General features: G+C 45.5%; 1 protein-coding gene and 1 pseudogene across 1 annotated transcript; both read left to right on the top strand.

Moving 5' to 3' along the window:
• Positions 1–1,477: 1,477 nt before the first annotated feature.
• On the top strand, positions 1,478–9,663 carry NABP1 (nucleic acid binding protein 1). The gene is made up of 6 exons (XM_048953468.1): positions 1,478–1,806; positions 1,939–2,077; positions 5,104–5,175; positions 6,479–6,551; positions 6,783–6,849; positions 8,217–9,663. The coding sequence occupies exons 1-6, from the start codon at positions 1,716–1,718 to the stop codon at positions 8,402–8,404; spliced, it is 630 nt and encodes a 209-aa protein (XP_048809425.1). The 5' UTR covers positions 1,478–1,715; the 3' UTR covers positions 8,405–9,663.
• A 1,161-nt stretch (positions 9,664–10,824) lies between these two features.
• The window catches only part of LOC125696675 (dynein axonemal heavy chain 7-like), a 106,693-nt pseudogene continuing 96,808 nt past the window's right edge, over positions 10,825–20,709 (top strand).

Genomic DNA, 20,709 nt, shown 5'->3' with positions numbered 1-20,709 from the left:
TTCCATCCTAATGCTCCTTTTCAAAGCCACACTTAGCTATTTGGGCTTTCTCATTCTATTCTTTTAAGCTCAAATCCGTAGATGACAGCAGTTACGAAATGTTCGGCCATGCATTCTGCAACAGCAGAGCTCTGCTCCAACAAATGTCATGCAATGCTCATCTGGAGCAGTCCGCTGGGTACAACTCTGTGCTCAGTGTAAAACACGTGGTGCATGCAACAATCGGAGAGGAAGGCGGTGCGAACCATAGGATGATTTGCTTAAAGCCCACAGGAGCTTAGTAAGACATTTCTGTTCCAAATCCTTTAGCCAGTGCAGAGGAGGGGATGAAAAATTCCCTTGGTGGTCTCTCCCCTGCCTGGCTTTGCTGCCCTCTTCCTGAAGAACCCCTGCTATGGCTCAAATCTGATAATGCCAGCACCTTCAGAGTAGTCATGAACAACTTTAATGGTCACTTGTGAAAGAGCTCAGACCAAACTCGTTTCCAAGACTGACAGTGTCTCTGTTAGACACAAATATTTTTATCTGTAGACCTGGTAACGTTTTTCCAAACAAAACTTAACAGTGGCCAGTGGCTCTTTCATCCACCGCACTGCACTGGCCACTGTTGGCAGTGCACTGGCCACTTTACAGCAAGGTGAACTGTTACCATCCAGGCATGCCCCACAGAAGACTTTGATGAGCTCAAAGACAAGCAAGGCGTTGGACTCTCCACAGGATGAACAGCTCTTGGGGAGAAACCTGTCTATGAAGGCTGAGGTGCTACTTTGGTGACTGAGAAGCTGCCGTCGATTAATGTGACTCAGATCGTCACCATGCTGAATATTATCTCTCCACCAGGGAGAGATAACATACCTGGTAGAGTTCAGGGTGTGTTCATAGGTTTGGGGTGTTTTTTTGGTGCTGGACAGGATTTAGGCTCGTGGCTTTGCCACAGAAAGGCTGCAAGCCCGGTCCTGCAGAACTGGGGCCCGTCAGCCCTCGCACCAGCCACCGGCGCTTTGCGGAGACCAACGCCATCGTAATGGCGGCACAGCCCTCCCACACGCGTCCCATTCCCTCAGCGAAGGAGACCGGAGCACGCCGGGAGCTGCCTTGCAGGAACCCTCCGTAGTGCGACACGTCCGTGTCACAACCAGACACTAGAACAGCCTGAGGAGGAGCCGAATCGCTTCCCAACACAGCCGTGCTGCACCACCACGGTCGGCAGGCTACACGACCGTCCCTGCGACAGACCGACCGACAGAGAGAAAGACCGGCGAAACCACCGAACCCCGCCCGCTTGGGGCGCGCCCAGGCAAAGGGAAAATGGCCGCCACGCGGACCAATCAGCACGCGGCGCCGGCACGCGCCCGCCCGTCGCCCAGTCCCCGCGCTCCGCGTGCGCTGGACGGTTCCATTCGGCAGCGCTTCCCCCCGCCCGGCCCCTCGGGTGGTCGTGCCCGATCGGTATATAAAGGGGCGCGGAGCACATGCTCGCCTTAGTGCCGGCGGGAGCGGGAGGCGGGCGGTGTGTGTTGTGTCGGTGGGGAGAGGGAGCGGTGGGGGAGTCGAGCGAGCCTCCCAGTGACTTCGCAGTCCCTCGGTGCCCGTGTCCCCGTCCCGTGTGAGGGCTGCCGGTGCCCCCCGCCCGGCCCCGCTCTGCCGCCGCCGCCCCGCGGGATGCGGGCACGGCCCCGTCCCCCGCTAGCCCCGTCCCCCCCGCCGGCCGCAGCATGAGCGCGGCGAGCGATGCGTACGTCTTTATAAAAGACATAAAACCCGGACTGAAAAACTTAAATGTCGTCTTTATTGTGCTGGAGATCGGTAAGTGGCGGCCTCCACGCCCCGCCCGGGCCGCCCACGTCCCGCGGAGCCGCGGCCTGGCCGCGCCGTGCCCCGCAACGCGCTTCCCCCCTCCCTCTCTTCCTCTCTCCTTCCCTCCCTTCCTTCCCGCAGGGCGCGTCACCAAGACCAAGGACGGGCACGAGGTGAGGTCCTGCAAGGTGGCCGACAAGACGGGCAGCATCACCATTTCCGTGTGGGACGAGATCGGCAGCCTCATCCAGCCGGGGGACATCATCCGCCTCACCAAAGGGTGCGTAGGGGCCGCGGCCGTCGCCGGCCGGCCCGGGGAGTCCTTTGTCACCGTGCGAAGGCTCGGGGTTGGAAGCAGGCTTGTGCTCCGCGCGGGGAGCCGCGGCCCGCCCCATTCGGGCTGACTCCGCGCGCTGGAGCGGCCCGGGGGCCGTTTGCCAAATGAAAGCGGTCCGCTCCAGCCCGGGACTGCCCAGCGCCAGCGTGTGCCCTGCTAGGTGGTGGGAGGGGCCTGCGCTTGTCACGGCGGCGGTGCTGAGGCCCAAAGAGCTGTTCTCTGGAGCTCTTGTAATAGGGAGTGCATGTGGCCGACGGTCCCAGTCTGTAAACTAAGCAGGGCAGGGAGAATCGTGTGCTTATCTTTACAGCCTGAACTGTACCCCGGCAGTCGGCCCCTCAACGAAAGGCAGGAATAGCGTCTCTAATGTAGGAAAGTTGCTTTTCGTTGCAGTGGGTTTAGCAGGAATGACAGGCATGGGAGAGCCTTCTCAAATTCACCGTAAGCCCGCACACTGGGGTTACACTGCAGAGCCTATGTTTGGGTAGGTGCCGCTTGATTTCTCACAGTAAAACCACCCATACAGTGTTTCATGGATGTGGCAAGGTAAACAAACAAAAAACACGGCAATTTAAAAATCCTTTTTCACGTCACTTTGCTATTTACACAGTAGCAGTTGCTTTCATTTGAGTTCATGTTAGTTAATTTATTCTTCAAATTCATTGCTCTGATACTTTCCCACAGCACTGCAGGAGATGGTGGTACTGCAGCACGTGTTAAGCTCCTTTTAATTTGTGCTTATGAAAAAAAATAATAAGAAGGTTAGTCATTGGAGCTGTTACCTGAGCTCCTCCACTTGTTTGTTTCAGTGTAGTTCCTGATTTTTCGAAAGAAACTGGATGACCTTTGCTGCCAAGCCTGTAGCTGCTTCCTCCCATGCAGACTTTTTTGTGAAATGGGCTGACTCCTCAGCAGAGGAGGTTCTGGGGAAGCCTGCTTGCGTGGAGAGCACGTGGCAGTGCTGGGGCACTGAAATGTGCAGAGCGAAACCAGGGCTCTGGGCCAGGATAGGGCCTTATGCATAGCTGACATTGAAACAAGTTGTGATACTCCTTAGCAGCATTCTCTGACGGTGGCTTGCTGCAGCTGCTCTGGTAGTTCAGTGCTGCCAATGGGAGGGTCATTGCATCTCTTCATGTTGAAAACTGAGTTTGGCTTGTAGGAATTAAATCTATGAGCTGACAGCCACCATCTTTGTAGATGGTTAAGTCATGCCTTCGTTTACATGAACTGCAAGCCTGCTTTAGACTGTGTAATTACAGTCCCTATTACGTGCTAAGTACGTTCTGGTTTGGCTCTTCTATTTGACAAATGCCTTTGAGCAGACATACGAACACTGAACACATATTTAATTCAGTTTGGTTTCAGTGTGGGATGTTGCCATTGGAAGACAGGTGGATTTCAACTCTGTTCAATAGGGTAATCTGATTCTTGCCAGTGCAAGCTGTTTATTCTTGCAAGTAGTAAAGCTTAGCTAGGCTTTACATGTAAATGTGCCTTTCTGTTGCTGAATTTCCAGTAGATATAGATGCATTTCTCTGCAAAAACAGGTACTGTTGTTGTTTACTGTCCGTGGCTGATTAACTCACTTACAGGAAGCTGCTGCAGTTAGCATTTCTAAATTCAGAGTTCTTGAGTTTAGTGTTTTAGGGCCAACTGAGGCAAAACGCACATAACTGGAATAATTTTTTGCTGGAGGGTATCAAGATTTGCTGGGTCTTGTCACAGTAAATGTATGCTTTGTTTTTCACTTGTTTCTATTTTCCTTTGTGTTCTGCATGAAGACTGTCCAGCTAACTAATTATTAAAGGTGAAACACAGAGGAAATCATCTTTAAAGCGTGAGGTGGCACCACCAGCTGAAAAACATTACTCCTGCTTCTGAATGGACAACCCAAGACAGGCTCCAAACCACCATGGCACTGTCTGTGCTGAGCAGAGGTCACCGTTGCACTGCTATTAGGGTCCTGTTCTGCCCCTGGGGCCCCTCCCTGGTGCTTCTGCTGGGAGCCCTGTGAGTTGTTCAGGCAAAGGACAGGAGGAGGGCTCCTTATCTATATTGTGAAGATAGACCCGGAACGTAAGGAAGTGGTGACTCCAGATTATCAGTGACTCCTGAGGGTGGAATGTGTGGGGCTTGCGCTTCCTTTGCAGGAAGATCAACACGCCTACACTCCTTTTAGGTCCCTTGCTATGCATCCAGGCTTCCAGTGTGAATTTTGCCTTGTTATCCTTACACAATGCTGCTCACGGAAAGGAACAACTCTGTAGAAGGTTTTATATAAGCCCAGATTCCAGTGCCTGGAGCCGTTTGTCACTTGTGCTCTGTCCTGTGAATGTTTCTGTAATCCAAAAATGCTAGTGGTGTTTTTCTATATGTCACTTGGAACACTGTGTTCAGACTTGTGCCTTAAAATGCTAAGGATCGGTACTGGAAAAGCACTTCCTATTCTACATATCGCTAGCAAAATCTATATTTGTCAGTAAACAAAGGTAATTCTTGAAGGTCTTGAATTCTGGAATGATCTCGAAGGTCTTATCCAAACCTTGGCAATTCTGTGATTCTTCCTGTCTCCTACTAGAAGTGTAGCAAGTCCCAGAACTGAGACTTGTCATTGACTAGTAATGTGGGTCCTGCTTTTGGCAAAATGCCTTTTCTTCAGGAATGGGTCACAAGGTTTTCTCTAGCCATGGAAAGAGCAAGTCTCAAAATAGTTGGCTGGTCTCCTGGAGTTTGCAAGGGATTCAGCTGAGCTTTCAGTGACTTTTGCTAGAGGTAAAACGTGAAGATCGAAATCTTTTAGTGCCGTGAAGTTGAGAACACTTGAGGTCCCTGTGGCTTGTTTAGGGCATTAATTCTGATATGAAGTACCTTTCAACCCTTGAAGATGTCATGTTTCTACTTGCTTTTTCAGCAGTGGTGTTTCTCTTTGTCTAAGAGACTGCTTTGCTTGTCCTCTCTTTGGCCAGGTATGCATCTCTGTGGAAAGGCTGTTTGACACTTTACACAGGACGAGGAGGAGAGCTGCATAAAATTGGGGAGTAAGTATTACACATCCATGTCATGGTTTTATGTTCAGTTGTCAGCAGAGCATTGTGGTAAGTATCAGATGCGGTGGCTCTCAGCACATAAATGCTAGGCCAGCAAAACTGTGTTGTGTGGTCATGGGTAGATAGAATACGGGTACCCCTGACATGAGTTTGCACACTTGTTGCTGTGATTTCTGGTCCGCTCGGGTTAAGCGTATTGAGGTAGATTAGCCTCTGTCATGGCACAGGTCTGGATTTTAGGGTTAGGTGGTGATGGGATGGCCTGTAAATGACAAAGGACTTAGTCATTGGGCTTGAGTTACCATTTTGATGGAAGCCTTGTGTCTCTTATGCTTGAGAGATGAAGTACAAAGAAGGAAGACAAAGGCAACTTGAGTGAATCGTATTTAAACAGAAACAAGCCTCATTAAACCGTCTTTAAACAGCTTACTAAGTAAGATGGTGACTTCTTGTGGCTCAGAAGGAGTAAGGCTGTTGGCAGGCAACAGGTAAAATAGCAACATTTCTAACCAGAAGAGTACTTCTGTTGTTACACAGCGCTGCAGGAGCCCTTGTAGTCATTGGGGAAGTAGTACTATGGGATGGCCCCCCTCTTAGACGAGGAATTATCTGCGGATTTTCTTAGTGCCGAGTCATTGCCTCAGTGTTATCATCCAGCGGAGTTTTAAGTCTGACAGGTTGGATTGAGGTGAGTCTTAGTCTAGGTTCTGCCTCCCAGTGGGAGCTGTACTTCTGTTTAGCAACTCAGAATTGTTGTTTGTGCTATAATTTCCATGTGGTCACTTAGTGGGCCTATTTGTTAAGGCCCACTTAAATGGGAAAGTATGCTCTGAATTTTGTTCTCGTTCTGGGCTTTTCTGCGTTACTGTGGTAATGGGGTGCTCATTGTATGGGAATGTGTGGGAGTATTTGTTTTCCCTAGATAGCTAAGGCAGCCATCATCTGGGAGCAGGCTGGGTGACTGTCTCGTGAGTGGGTGCTCGACGAAACTGCAGAGATGAGATGTGAAGGGAGCTCTTTGTTACATTTTGTTTTCTTTTGGCTGTTTGACTTGCTACAGCAAAGGTGTAGTTTCCTCTGCTTGACAGAGATAGGTGTGACAGCTTCACCACAGTCCTACGCAGGGGTCAAACAACTAGCAAGGCCTTTTAAAACCCAGTGACCCTTTCTGAAGGAGGGGGCTCTGGATTAGTACTTGGTGGTGGGATGTGTGGAACAAACCTTCTTTGAGTAGCAGAGCTGAGAAATTTACAAACAGTTCTAGAACTTCCCCGTAATGGTAATTTCTCCTCAGGTTCTGCATGGTATACTCAGAAGTGCCAAACTTCAGTGAGCCCAACTCAGAACACATTGGACAGAGCAAACTGGTATGTTGAACTTGTCTGAGACTTCCACCATGAAGTGCTCTTTGTTATGAATACTGTGACTCTTCTGGAAAAGTGGTCTTGAACTAATAAGTAGATTTAAGTCAATAACTGGAGTAGCAGGTAACTTCTGTATACAGCTGCAGTAAGAACACAGGAAGAAAATCAATCCCTCTATATGAAGTTATGATAACTTCTCTGATCCATGTTTTTTTTTTTTATATCTCTCTGAAGGCTCAAGGTGAACAGAATAATAGTTGTGCATCGAGTAATATGAGTTCTTGTACTTTCGGGCCACTGGGTAAGTCATTTTTCATTTTGTGGAAGTGAAAGTATGTCAATGAGAATGAAAAGAAATGTAAAGGTTCTGTTACACTGTGTGGCGACCATGTATTACACTTCAAGTCTTTTGAGTGGGGTCTGAGCTTGCAAGCACATAAACGCAAACATTTCCCAAGTGATGGTTTTGGGGTTTGTTTCCAAGAAGAGGAAGAGATCAGAATATTAATGGTACCTGTACCATCTAAAGGTAGATACTAATTTAACTAATTCTGGATCATTTTGGTGCTTTCGGAGAGTTGGCAGCACTTGAAATTCTACTTATAAAGTGGAGTAGAAAGGAGACATTTCGTTTAAGCCACCTGAGATCTTGGCCTTAAAAATCTTGCCATTTACCAGGGTTTTCCTGCCAGGTTAGCTCCTCAAAATAGATAGAAGTGGTGGTAATCTGAATTCTAATATCTGATCTGACTGTGGTTTTGTAATATATTCTATTTAAACGTTAAGGCTTGAAGAAGTTGCTTCAAAGTCTTGAGTGGGTGTAAGCTCAGAGGGAACCTTATTTGTGGCTGCCTACACGAAGCCCCGTGCCTGGTGTCGTACAGCTAAGCTCTGCTGATGGATGACTGCAAACTGATACATAACTCACTGCTCCAAAGCTCTGTGTAACTTGTAAACAATGACTGTCTGCTTCCTTCATAATGTGATTATCGTTTCATATTGTACTTCGCTTATGAGCCTTCTTTGCTTCTTTGAAAGCAAATGCGTCTGAGCAAAGAAGGGCAGTGCTTTCTTAGGCCAGTCTCTCCTTTTCCAAAATGAGCCAAGCGGGCATTTAAACCAGTTGTTATGTAGGCATGTCTTCAGAGGAGATGAGAACAAAATGTGAACAATGATGCTTAAGGCTTCAATTCATGAGTACTTAGTGCTAGCTGACTTGCTTCTGTGACTGGATCTCACAAGATAGCTTTCTATTCTGAAGTCTGGTAATGGGAGATGATGCAATAAGCTGTGTGCAGCCTGCTTTCCTTTTGCTTGTTTCTGTTTGATTTCTGCCCTGCTGTGTCTCTGGAACATCTTGGCATGCTACCTGCAAGCCAGTGTTTCTGAAAGCATTGATCTAGTTTCATTAGATTCATATCTCCCTCATGTGCAAATAATTGTCATGCTACTTGTGGCCTGTCTTGCTTTAGTTGGAAGTGGATGGAAGGGATGGAGAGAAGGTAAGTTGCAGGCTGGGGCCTTGGAAAAGCCAGAGAGGCTCTTTCTAGTGCTCGGGGTTTGTTGGTTGCTGCAGGCTCTGTGTTCCCTGTTGTTAACTTGTGTAGGGGAACAGTGACTTCAGTCAATGGGAACTTGTGATGACCCTTTTTTTTTTTTCTTTTCTAGGAAATGGTTTACAAACTGGACCCGAATCAAGTGGATTTCCATTTACATATAATCACGGCCACTCTTACGCAGGTAGTGGGAGAGGCAATGGACGAGGACCTGTAAATCCAGCAACAGCTAATAGTGTTCAGCCTCTTCCCCCTGCTGTCAGTAATGGGAGGGACCCACGCAGAGCCTTTAAAAGATGACTATGCCAAATGTGCTTGTACAGCTTGCTTAAACTCTACACTCTACTTGAACACTTATTGCACTTTTATTTATGGTTAACTGTGAACCAGTTTGTCTTTTTTTTTTTAACCTTTTGGTCTATGGAGCAAACTTAATGTGATATTTTTGTTTTGCTTAGGGAAGCACAGGGAGTCTTCCCATAAATTAAAGGAATAGGGAGAAAAGGTGGATAATAAAGAGGGTTGAGGGGTAATGGTTTGAAGAGTCTCAATTAAAACTCAATACCCTTTGTCAAATGGAAGCAAATTTTGGTAATGTGTATGTATTTTTCTGTTTCTCTTGGTCAACCATAGAGCCTTAAATGGTTTGTCACGTCCTGTGTGCACATACGTTGACTTCCAATAGTGGGAGTACTTTGTATTGGAAGAGAAATGTTGGAGAAGGGAAAATGCTGTAGTGAACTAGGTGTCCTTAGATTGGGCATAGCTTGCAAAAGCAATAAGTATAAGGAAGTGATGTCGTCAGCACTTTGTGGTGCCTCCTAAATCAGAACTATTAACGCAGACAGAAGTTGAAGACCTCAGAAGTGTCTTGAGGCCTTACCTCCGATTGCAAAAGCCTGTATACTCTTCTAAAGAAAAATTCTCAGTAATACACCATTATCAGTGTCAAGGAGAGCAACACTGATTATTTTTGCTTTGGGTAGAAGCTTGGATACTCATTCTTGCTTTGCTTGGAATGTGACAGATCTGAATACAGGTAGCGCTGGAGAATACTGTTTGTAGCTATGCCTGGTATAGAAAGCTCAGAGCTAGTTTTACAGGACTCTGCATCTCCAAGAAAGAATGAGTTTCAGAAACTGTTCTCAAATGCTGCATTGCATCTCTCTTCAATGAGGCTGCCTACTTTTCCTTCATTCACTTTTCCAAATGAATTATACATTAGATCAAGCTGGATGTGTTGATTGCAGAGGTACTGGCCAAGCACACAGCTGCAGTTCTGATGCTTTAAGCTTTTGTCCCTCTGTTTTATATGGAATACGAGTTATCCCTTAGAGAACTTAACCCCCACCCCAATCTTCCCAGGAGGGAAATAGCTGTGGTTTTATTTCTGATATTACAAATGTTTTGAGTCTAGATATTAAAAGTTCTGTGCCATATTTCAGATCAGGTTTAAAATACAACTTCGAAGCTGAGATGTCATACTGGATTCATCTGTTTAACTCTTCTTATAGCTGACCTCTCAAATAAAAATTGCACTAACCATTTAAAAAAAAAAACACAAATCTAACTCTCTTTGTCAAGCCGAAAAGACTTTGTGACAAAAGGCTATTTCTGAATTGCAAGTTGTCTCCGTCATCCTTGTTAGTTGAATATATCCCGAAATTATTGTTGTTTACAAGTTATGTTTGGTACTCTATTAAGATATGTTGACAGTTGCCTCTGAGGGGCAAAGGTTCCTTGCTTAATTCTGAAATACCAATCTGTCTTTTAAAAGCAGGCAGCAGCAAATATCTGAAGGAAGCTCTAGGGAGGCTTGTGTACTGTTTGTCTCCCGTTCAAGTGCTTTCCTGATGCCTGCTGCCAAATTTGTCTTGCATACAGGGGAGGGTGACGCGCCTCCTGAGGACACTCGCTGGTGCTGATACAGGACAACAGCGGTAACTTGTAAACCTAAAGCACGCAGTGAATTCTGGGGAGGTGGTGTAAAGAAATGTGTAACTCAGGGACTTCAAATTGCTTATGTATTAAGAAAAACAAGACCTTGCATAGAGCGTAGACGTGTGGAGAAGCTTTTATGTGGTGTTGCATTAAGATGTTTGATATGCTTGTGAGAAGGAAGCCAGGAGGACTTCTAAACCTGTGAAGTACGCGTGACGTGTTCCAAAGGTAAATGAGATGCAAATATAGTGTAAGAGTTGTGCTTTGCAGTCACAGCTGTAACTGTAGTAAGTGAGCAGTGCAATTGATAGCACAGTGGTGACTCTGTATTTGTTGGGATTCCTCAGTTGTGGATGTCTGCAATCCTGGTGATCTTGGTTTCTCTACAATAATAAAGAAGGTTGATTATAGTTCTGAACCCATTCTCAGTGTATGCTGAGGTACTTACCTGGTGTTTTCAGCTCTATGCATTTGGTCTTTTTATTAAGCTAATAAATGAAGTTGTTCACATACAAAATAGAGATTACTAATGATGTGAAATTTAAATATTTGTTGCCAAATGGACAATTGATTTGCAGCTGGGAGGAAAAAAAGCACAAGAGGCCGGTCTCCATGTTTTCAAGGTTAGTAACGTTCCTGCCTTTCTGTTTCTTGTGTGAAACTATTTCAATTTATTAATGAATTTTTACTTCTTTGCAGGGGAGATCTGTGCCCTGAAAAGTCGCATGGACTTAAAGTAAATAATCATAGCAACTTTTCAAGGTTCCTCTGAGCTTCCTGTGAACCTAATAGAAAAAAGTTGTTTCCCTCAGAGGTATCAGTGTCAAGATAGAGAGCTCTCAACTTGCAGAGGCATCTGCGAGCCTGCCTTGCATCTGGATCCTGTCACCTTGCTGTATGGAGGCTTGCACAGAAACATTTCTCTGTGTAAACAAGCAGTGGTCATGAATTACTCAGACACTATAAGCCTGTTTGTGGGGCCCACTGGTTAGGACTATAGGAAGTTTTTAACACAAGTCTTTAGGTAGATCCTGCGCAGCCCTTCCTTTAGATTATTCTCATTTTATGGAGTGTAGATCACAGCAGGATAAACTTGGAAGATGCTCACCTGTCCAAACTACAGCTTGCAGTGCATTTGGGTATCCAAATCACTAGTGCTGCTGTCTTCCCCTACGCCAAAGGGACTGCTCCAGACTTCAGCAATATTGCAGTGCAAAGTTTTGCTATGTGCTTAAATCCTATCTCAGAATGAGTCTGTCCATTCCTTCTTAAAGTGGAAAAGCAACCCTGTACTGTGAGGCACCACTTAGCCTTCAACATGTGCTGAGGCCATGTGATCTACAACCACAGGGATAAGGGAGGGAGGAGGGGGTGCTAAGTAACATGAAACCAGTGATTATGCATCACATGCCTCGGTCTTGTGTTTACAAGTCATCTGAATAGCTTTGGCCTTTAGTTAAAACTGCCCAAGCTGCAGTCCTGTGCAGATTTACAGTATTGCACAAGTACTGTTAAGCGTATGGGCACTGAGTGCTGCTTCTGTGAAGGTGCTGTGGGCTGTGTGACACCTTTTTCTGTGTAAGTGAAGTCTGTATAGGTGAGAAAAGTATTGTGAGGATGCTAGTTGTGGCCTGACAGCTCGTATCTCTGAGCCCAAATGAGTTTTTGTAGGCCCTAATGCCCATGTTTTGCTGGTGGACTGGTTGTTCTATGGTCCTCTACAGCTAATGCCCTTACCGTCCCAAAACCAAGAGTTGTTGCCTGTTCTCATAGAGGCAGGTTCAAGTGTTTCAGTTGGAGCTTCCCCACTGTGTTCTCGAAGGCCTGGTGTTTTCCCTGCTCCTTTTGCATTTGTGAAGTCTTGCCTTGTTTTTCTCTAGCCAGGGAGCCAAGCATTTCTTAGCATGACCAAATGCAATCTGGCAGTGTTCTCCAGGGGAGCCCAGCGTGGCTTTGCACGCCCAATTACCCAGGGGCTTGCTCCTAACCATCTCACATTGATCAACTTCAGGAGATTCTCCCCTTAGCTGAGCACCAGCGTGTCACAGGAAAGTGTGGGCAGCCTGGGTCCTGTGACAGGGTACTCGCATCCCGTTTTATCTGCATAAAACAAAGCAGGGGGCAACTGCCCCTGCGTCACTTCAAGAACTCATTGAGGGAAGCACTTCCTGACTTCAGCTGTCGTCACGTTATTCATTCCCTTCCCTGTAGTCACGTTCCAGGGAGGTTGAGTTTGTTGCAGCCCTTTGTGGGGTTTATGCTTTTTGATCCATTCTGTGCTGGGTGTCTGTGCGTGTATGTATGCGTGTGAACACAGCATCTTGCAGTGGGGATGGAAAAAGTCCTAAGAAAGCGAGTTACTAAACTACAGAGGGTGGAGTTCAAAGGGATTATAAGCTAAGTTTGGAGATGACTAAGGGGAACAGTTAAGGACTGTGTTTGGATTCATAATTTCTCCAAATTCCTGACGCTTGTCATTTTTTTTTTTCCTCAGGAAGAAAGCAATGTAGGTATAAGAGCTGTGTTTATAGCCACGCTCCCAGCTGATAAACAGGGACCAGGTTTATACATTTCCTAGGGAGCAAGATTAGAAAGGAATGAAACATCAGGATTTGTCAGAGCTCAGGGAGAATTCTCGTGTGCTGGTAACCGTTCAGAGCTAGTTCCCTCCTGTGAGCTGAAATGGGGTGGAGTCTGTGCTGCTCAGGGGAAGTCCAAGGCGCTGCTGCGCTCCAGTGCTGACCGGCTGCCATGTGGTAGGGAAACTGGTATGTAAAAGGAATAAATCAGCTTAAAAATTGATAACCCGAGCTCTAAAATAGCGCAGTTGCACGTTGCAGGACCATGTAGTGATATGTGAGTTCTTGCTGCGTGTGATCACGGTTTGCCTTTGGCCCTGTGCAGGCAGTAGGATCGCAGCTATGAAAGCAGAGGTGATGGGCAGAGCTGCTGGGAGCTGAACTCAGCATTGGTGTAGAAGCTGAATGCAATGGAAAAGCTGAAAGCCACAGCCACTGTGTAGGCTTTTCTTTCTAAATTGAGAAAATTAGGTACACAGGTGAAATTCGCATTTCTCTCTCTCTTTTTTTTTCCTGAAGGGGAGGGAAGGGAGAGCAAAGCCCCACATCCTGCCAGGTGGGCTGTGCAACCATTTGCATCTGATCTGTTCCACCTGGTGCTGCTCCTGGGCCAGGCCCTTTGTAACGGGGCGGGCACAGGGAATGTTCTCAGACATATATTTCTGTTTGCTTCGGAGACCCTTATAGCTGGGAGGCAGCAGGGAAAGCCTGGAACAGGAGAGCTGGTGACTTTGGCAGGTAGATGTTTAAAATGCTTGGACAAATGCTGTCAGGAGTGGTTTGGGGAGAGGGGGAGTGATTTTGGCACAGGGCAAGTGTGAGGATGCATTAAATGATCTCCTGAAGCTCTTTCCACTGTTATTTTCTATGATTTATGCATTAGCTTCGTTTCTGTAATTTCCTCTTTTCTAGGTTGATTAATGCTAAATTTAATTTTCTGTAATCAACTTGAGCATGCAACTTGAAGAGATGAGGTTTAGGCTGATTGCAGTAAAAGTCTACCTATCCTGTCTAGCTTGAATAAAGCAAAACTATTTTTATCTCTAAATTATGCAATATTTTCATGGTGCTGTGCAGCATACTTATATTTAGCCTTGGAATGGAGTGCTCTGTTTTTTCAAATCACCTAATACAAACTTTGAAAATGGGTTTTTTAATTATGAGGGACCCACCTGCATGCCATCAACCAAATTATTAGCAAGGCAGGGAAGGATAACCAGTACTGCTGTCAGACTTCAGCTGCATGCGAAAAAGGTTTAAATGCCAGGAACAGAAGTTGCCAAGAAATAACTTTTAAACACCAGGTGCTGGAGAAACAAATTAATATGGCTTATTTTTAGAAATAGCTAATGGAGGCCTGATGCTGGCTTTTACAGCAGCACTTGACTGGGCAAGAAAACCAACGAAAAGAACACAACCTCTTTTTTAAAAATAAAAAGAAAGAAAGAAAAAGATGCAATTTAATTAAAAGCCTTAATTAGGGAGGAAAAGAGAACCTGCTCCCTTCTTCTCTAATTTGTGAGACTCCAGTGAGCTGTTCCTGTGCTCTTACTTATCGGAATTGCCTTTGATGTGGTTTGGGATGACCTTGAAGTAAGAAACCTCTGTGCAGAAGTGGTTCCTGAAAGTCTTTCTGCAGCACTTGCAATTGAGTTTCATTTTGGCTGCATGTTGCTGCTGGCAGGGCCCGCTGCTAAGAACGGCAAGCCGGAGTGTTCTCACTCAGCTGATTTCCTCCAGTGGTGCAGGGAGTCAGAGGTAATTTCTAGATGAAGCAGGACCTGAGACATTATTGAGTATCGCGAAGCCAACAAGAGGGATATCATAGAATCCTTTGAGTTGGAAGGGATTTTTAAAGGCCATCTAGTCCAGCTGCCCCACAATAAACAGAGACACTGCAGCTAGATCAGGTTGCCCGGAACCTGGTCCAGCTGGACCTTGAAAGCCTCCAGGGACAGAGCATCCACCACAGCCTATAAAAGACTTTTTCCTTGTATCCAATCTAAATCTACTATTTTTAAGCTTGAAACCATTTCCCCTTGTCCTGTCACCTGTTCAGCTGAAGAGCCTGTCCTCTTTTTTTCTGTACCTTCCCTTTTTGAAGGGCTGCTCTCGGGTCTCCCCAGAGCATTCTCTTCTCCAGGCTGTACAGCCCCAGCTCTGTCAGCCTGTCCTCACAGGAGAGGTGTTCCATTCCATGGATCATTCTTGTGGCCCTCCTCTGGATGCACTCTGATAGTTTGATGTCTCTTTTAGACTGAGGACTCCACATCTGGATGCAGTACTCCAGGTGAGCCCTCAAGGGCGCAGAGCAGAAGGGCAGCTTTGAAAAACTGCTGCAGTAAGCTTCCCCTAAGTTTTTTAGCAAAGTGGATTTGCAGGGGCAATCAGGGCCACTTTGTCAGTGATTTGGCTGAGGATACAGGTTACAAAACCTGGGTCTTTCTGGTAGGTACAACTGGCTGGGAGCAATGTGGGAAAACAGAGATGTGTTGATTATGGGTGGCTGTTGGATGCCTGTTAACAAGGAACAGCCTGTTGTGTCTGTAACAACCTGGTGGCTTTGGGCATGTGCTTCAGCAGTCCGTTTTCAGTGGGCTGAGTTGACTTTGGTGGCGGTGATAGGCAGATCTTTCTCTAAGAGCCTGGTGCAATGAGTGCAGCTGGGATCAGAGGCTTTTTGTCCAGCTATTTGGTGAGGTTGTGTGGAGGAAAGTGTCCCTGTGACTGTATTTTTAGGAACTGCAGGTGTTTCCTGCACCTGTCTTTGATGGTTTGCCCTGCTGCTTCTGCTAATAACCATTTTCTTCAGTACAGTTCTGATTTGTCTACTTGTGTTATTACTCAATTAGAGCAGGTCTGTTGTTATTATTTCTGCTGGTGCCAGCTCGTTTTAGCATTACCTAGGTAATTCCCAGCCCTTCCCAGTGAGGTCCCTGTTTCTCCCTGGGGTCTTGTGGCACCGCCGGCCGTAGCTCTGCTGATGGAGCCTCTGGGGTTCGGGAAGGCACTTTGTGTGTCATCCTAGCAAGTTGTTCATGACTCCAGGCACGGGGCTTCTGATTCGGCTGCTGAGAGGACTTTGATGAAGAAGAAAGGACTGTTTTTTATTCCTTACGGCTGCAAATGAAAAAGCTTTTCACTTGGGAGTCGTGGGTCATATTTATGGAAATGTGACGAGCGGTTGCAATATTTATAGCGGTTACAGGAGCGATTGAATCTATCTTTTATTGATACATATTTACATGCCCACAGAAATCCTATTGCACTGTAGCTAAGAGAATTTTATTTAGATTTAGTATTTTGAAGTAATTTTTTAGTGCTTCTCTATTATCCAAGGAGTGTAAGATTCGATATTTCAAGTAGAACTGTCACCAAACAGCCGGAGGTTTTTAAAGGATTTTTATTTTACATAAAGATAAATGTTGAAGACACATTTTTCAGAGACACCATCTGTTCCATGTTGACCTTAATTTTCTGGATGAGTGCTTTTCCTCAAACGTTTTAAGTCTTGTCTACATTTCATTTGCTTGGGAGTGTTTAGGATATTTGTTGAACAGGAAATCAGATATTCAGAATGCAAACACACCATTACATTGCAAATTATTGCCTTTGTATAATTTAGCAAACTGCTGGGTAAATAGTTCTGCAGACTGGTGGGGGCAACGCTGCCTCTGACATCTGGCAGATTGGCTTTTGGTGGGGCTGCATTTGATAGAATCGCAGAACTGTTTGAATTGGAAGGGACTCTTAAAGGGCATTTGGTCCAACTCCCCTGCAATGAACAGGGACACCCGCAGCTTGATTGAGGTGCTCAGAGTCCCATCCAGCCTGACCTTGAATATCTCCAGGTATGGGGCATCCACCATCTCTCTGAGCAGTCTGTTCCAGTGCCTGGCCACTCATATTGTAAACAATTTCTTCCTTATATCCAAACTAAATCTCTCCACTCTGAGTTTGAAACAGTTTATCTTTGTATCGCAACAGACCCTGCTAAAGAGATTTCTTGTGAGAACCAGCGCCCCTGGCCTACAGATGCCGAGCAAGAAATATGAAGGTCCCACTGTGACAGTGGTGCATGAATGGCTCTGGCCTGCTCTGTAGGCACTCTGTAGGGACAGGGATAGGATAAGGGCTTGTTGTCTTTGTGGCCCTGGTGCAATTTGCTCTTCGGACAGAAAAATGTTTAGTTTTGTGAGATAAAAATACATTTGTTTCCATGTATCTGCTTTTCCACAGTATCTTCAGAAAACCAATTTAATGTTGGTAGCATCATCATAGAATGATGGGTTTAAAACCATTTGATTGTGTGCTTGTTATGTTTCTGTAGATAGTTCTGCAGCAAGAGGTCTGTTTCGCTTTGTACAAATAATTATTTTGAGACAAAACATCCAACTTCTATGTGATTTAAAGGAGGTATTCTTTAAACTCTGCTTTTGCCCGGATATGGTCATAGCTGCACAGCAGCAGTTAAGTGTATGTAATGTGACAAGAAGTACTTTGGTCTACTATGTTGCAAGGTAACTACGAAATCATTGTAGAGCTATTTGGAAGAGCGCAACTGTGTTTCTTCAGTTGGTATGAGACAGTTGAAGGCAAAATGCTTATCCGTGTGAATATCTGAACTGCCTTGAGGTGGCACTAGAACATTTGTTGTAAACGTTTGGGGCTAGGGAGCGCTGCTGCTTTCTGCTGGCCCATAGGAGAGGTCAGCACAAGCAGAGCTGCCAGAGGAGAGAGAAGGAAGGTGGATTTTGAGCATTATTTTTTCAAATTCACTTTGCACAGGAATGAATTGAAGTCACTATTTTGAATCTGTGGTTCCCATAAAGCATGCTCTACTCGAAGGAAATTGCAACATACGCACATGTTGAAAAACAGAACAGCATTTTGCCTCTTTAGAGATTGCTGCTTATCCCAGATAATCTCTGGATTATAACTAATTAATGTAGCTACACCTGAATATGGAGATAGCTACAGGTGAGAAGGAGCTTATTTGTAATGAGCTTTTTGTCTGGTGGAAATGAACGGATTCCCCAAATGCTGTCCTTTCATCCAGAATTTCCTCACCAAGAACTGGATAATGTAGGGATACAGACTGGTTCTGTTGTGCCACAAGCTCTTTGCTCCCTTGCCATGGTGAGTTAGCACTTGGGGTCCTTTAACCCAAGTCTGAAGGAGAAAGACATCCCTTTGGCTAGTCTCAGTGATAGCAAAGAGTAGGTGTTAGCATCTGTAGCCAAATGCAGTCCTAAACATCATTTACTGGCTTGTCCCAATGCAGACAAATAGTTTTCACACTTGATTATGAAAATAGCACTAATTGTCATCTGGTTATTCTAGGCTATATACATTTTCTCCCCTCCAAGGTAAAAAATGTAGATTTTCTGATTAACAGCAACAGTAAAATATGACTGATTTATTTGAGAGCTGCTTTTTGCCAGGCATGCTGCGATAACAAAAGTAGTGTTCATTATGACATTGTACTGAGTCACTTGTTGATGCTATTTGAGGGAGAGAATTTGGTTAAGAAACTGGAACAGGATGTTCATTTTATTTCAGTCTTTGTAATCCTGAGTCATCTCTAATAGCTGATGAAACACAGAAACTCACATTTTAGACTGGGCTTCTCTTAACATAATTTTGGGATGCTGTAATTTGGTAGAGGGTAGAGAAAACGCAAAAAAACCCACAAAGCTGATTTTGTGCAGAGAGTTTTGTTTTAGTTGTCATTCTCTGCCGAAGCACTCATAAACTTTGTACACCTGCAGCATTTTGCCATGTCTTTAGTTATTTTGTTGGTGGGTTGCGACACGGGTTGATGTGTGCATAGCTCACAACTGTGCAGGTATTTGGGTTTTGAAAACACCGTTTCTGCTGCATGCTTTCTGGCTGGTTTAGGGATATGGCTTGTGGGCTGCACCCACTGGCTGCCTGTGGGCTGCTCCCACTGGTGGGCAGTGTGGGGAATGCCATTAGGTGCATGTGAAGCAAAGAGAAAAGGCTGAATTCGTGTTTTAACTGCAGTTTTGGATATAATCTTATGTGAATAAGATTATCCTGCCTGTGAATTTGCCAGACTGTTGTTATCCAGGTGACTATTGGATTAGTATGAACCAATCACCGTAGTGCTATCTCCTGTGGAACTTACTGATGCTGATAAGATCCTGAAGCTGAGCTTGCTTCCTTGTTGGAGCACAGAGACCTTCCAAAATAATTTGTGTGCATCCCTTCAGCTTCACTTCAGGGTGGCAGGCAGCAAATCTATGCCAGCTCAGCTTACTTATGGGCAGCAAATAAAGTATATTGGCTCTGTTTAAAGCTGTGGGAGAATTTGCTTAGGAAGAATGTAATTATTGGGTCTGGAGTCTGAGTAGGATGCTCATTGCTGCTTCAAGATATCTGTGGACTGTGTGAGAGTACCTACGAAGGCTCCTTCCCCTCTTAATAGAAAAGCAGAATGAGTATGGGGAATGGAGGTAAAAGTGTACATTTAAATCATCTGCAGCCGAGCAGCGTAATTCATTCATCCCTTTGGCACTGTTGCTAATTTATATTTAAAGCAATGTGAATTTCATGAGCATTTTAAAAAATCATATTTTAAATTCAATTTGCTGTCAACTCATTTGATGTTTTATGTAAAGGCATTTCCCATAAACAGGTTACTGAATATCAAAAGACTTCTCATGCATAATTTTTTGAAGGAAATAATATTATAATAGAGATGTGAGCCTGGCCCTCCTGAGTCAGGAACAGTGCTGGGATGGCACTGTTCCTTGATGCTTCTCTTTCTGCAGTCAGCGAGTGTCCCGAGCGAGTGGCATTTGAGAGGCACGTAGCAATAATAATAGTGTTTTCTATCCTGTAGTGGATTGTTCTTCAATGCACTAGTGATAGGTAATCTATGAAGAAAGGCATCAGCAAGTTCTTTTCCAGATATCGGAAAGAGAGTTAAAAGAAAATGGATTGAAATACCTCAAATGCGAGAGAGCTTTCAAGTTGTCCAGTTCACATGGAGCTTAATGGACTGGGTAATATTGAGAGAGATGTTGAAAAAGTAAGGCATGTTTGTTTAAAAAAACTGTTGAAGAAATAACTGCTGTCTTTCCTTGGTACAGGATTCTTGCTAGTGCTCAGAGATTGCTGTTGTTTGGAAGGTGCAGTGCTACGTGAAATGGCATCAGAGCTGTCACGGAGCTGAATCTTGTGCAAAAAGAAAGAAATTGGTCTTGGGGTGACCCCGATTTTTCTTCCAGGTGCTGAGTAAAGCGCCCTGGGTGTGAGCACGTAGCGTGCAGGTAAGCAGCTTGGGCTCTCGCACTGATTTGATGGATTTCTAGCACAGCACATCAGGCCATGAAGGTCACTGCTATAGCTTTTTATTTATTTATCTGTTATTTGAACTGGCTGCATTGTAGAAGTGAGCTTCTCCCTCTCTTTGAAATCCGTTAGAGGAAAAGAATACCAAGCCCCCTGGTTTTCCCAAACCTATTTTTTCCCCCTAGCGTGTGCTTGCTCTGGAAGGAGTTTGTTGTTGTTGTTTCAACTAGAGAAGAAATCTCCACCCCACCACTAAGCAACAAAATGCTCTCCAAATGGGGTTTCTGAGCTTGAGGTGAGTCAGCTGAAGCCACTGAAGTGGTTTTGAGCAGCCCCGACCCCAAATATCTTCCTTCAACTGAGCACAGTTCTGTCTAACCCAGTGTGGCCAGAGTTTGCTCCCATTTTTAGTGTCTTTTCAGGGCCTCGGGATGGCATGAAGGTTTCTAGACAGAGTTTTGTGGAAGGGACAGGGATTGGATGAGGTTGGCCTTGTTTTTAAGTGCTGGAACTTGGCAGCGTGAAGGACCACGACGGCTCACGCTTGGGGCCCACCTCGGGTCTCCAAGGTTGTGCCAGGCACAGGGTGCAGCCTTCCTGTCCCATCGCTCTGGCCCCAGGGGGAGGCCTGGGGCTGAAGGACAGGTTGGGCACTTGGTGCTCATTTCTCTTCCTCCTCGTTCCCTGGCTCTTTTTTTTGGAGGAAAATCAAAGGCATCCCTGGGCATCATAGGTGTCTGGGACTTGACTGAGCGTGGCCAGGGT

Source organism: Lagopus muta, chromosome 8 (assembly GCF_023343835.1).
Source record: "Lagopus muta isolate bLagMut1 chromosome 8, bLagMut1 primary, whole genome shotgun sequence".
Classification (NCBI taxonomy): Eukaryota; Metazoa; Chordata; class Aves; order Galliformes; family Phasianidae; genus Lagopus; species Lagopus muta.
Note: the sequence above shows the minus strand (reverse complement) of the source record. Positions and strands in the feature narration are given on the sequence as shown.

What these genes read in the sequence shown, in the direction of transcription:
- NABP1 (XM_048953468.1), top strand. Translation starts at nt 1,716, where the DNA reads ATGAGCGCGGCGAGCGATGCGTACGTCTTTATAAAAGACATAAAACCC. An exon ending in ACATTGGACAGAGCAAACTG is followed by an intron (nt 6,552 to 6,782) that starts GTATGTTGAACT and finishes ATCTCTCTGAAG; the next exon opens with GCTCAAGGTGAACAGAATAA. An exon ending in TTGTACTTTCGGGCCACTGG is followed by an intron (nt 6,850 to 8,216) that starts GTAAGTCATTTT and finishes TTTCTTTTCTAG; the next exon opens with GAAATGGTTTACAAACTGGA.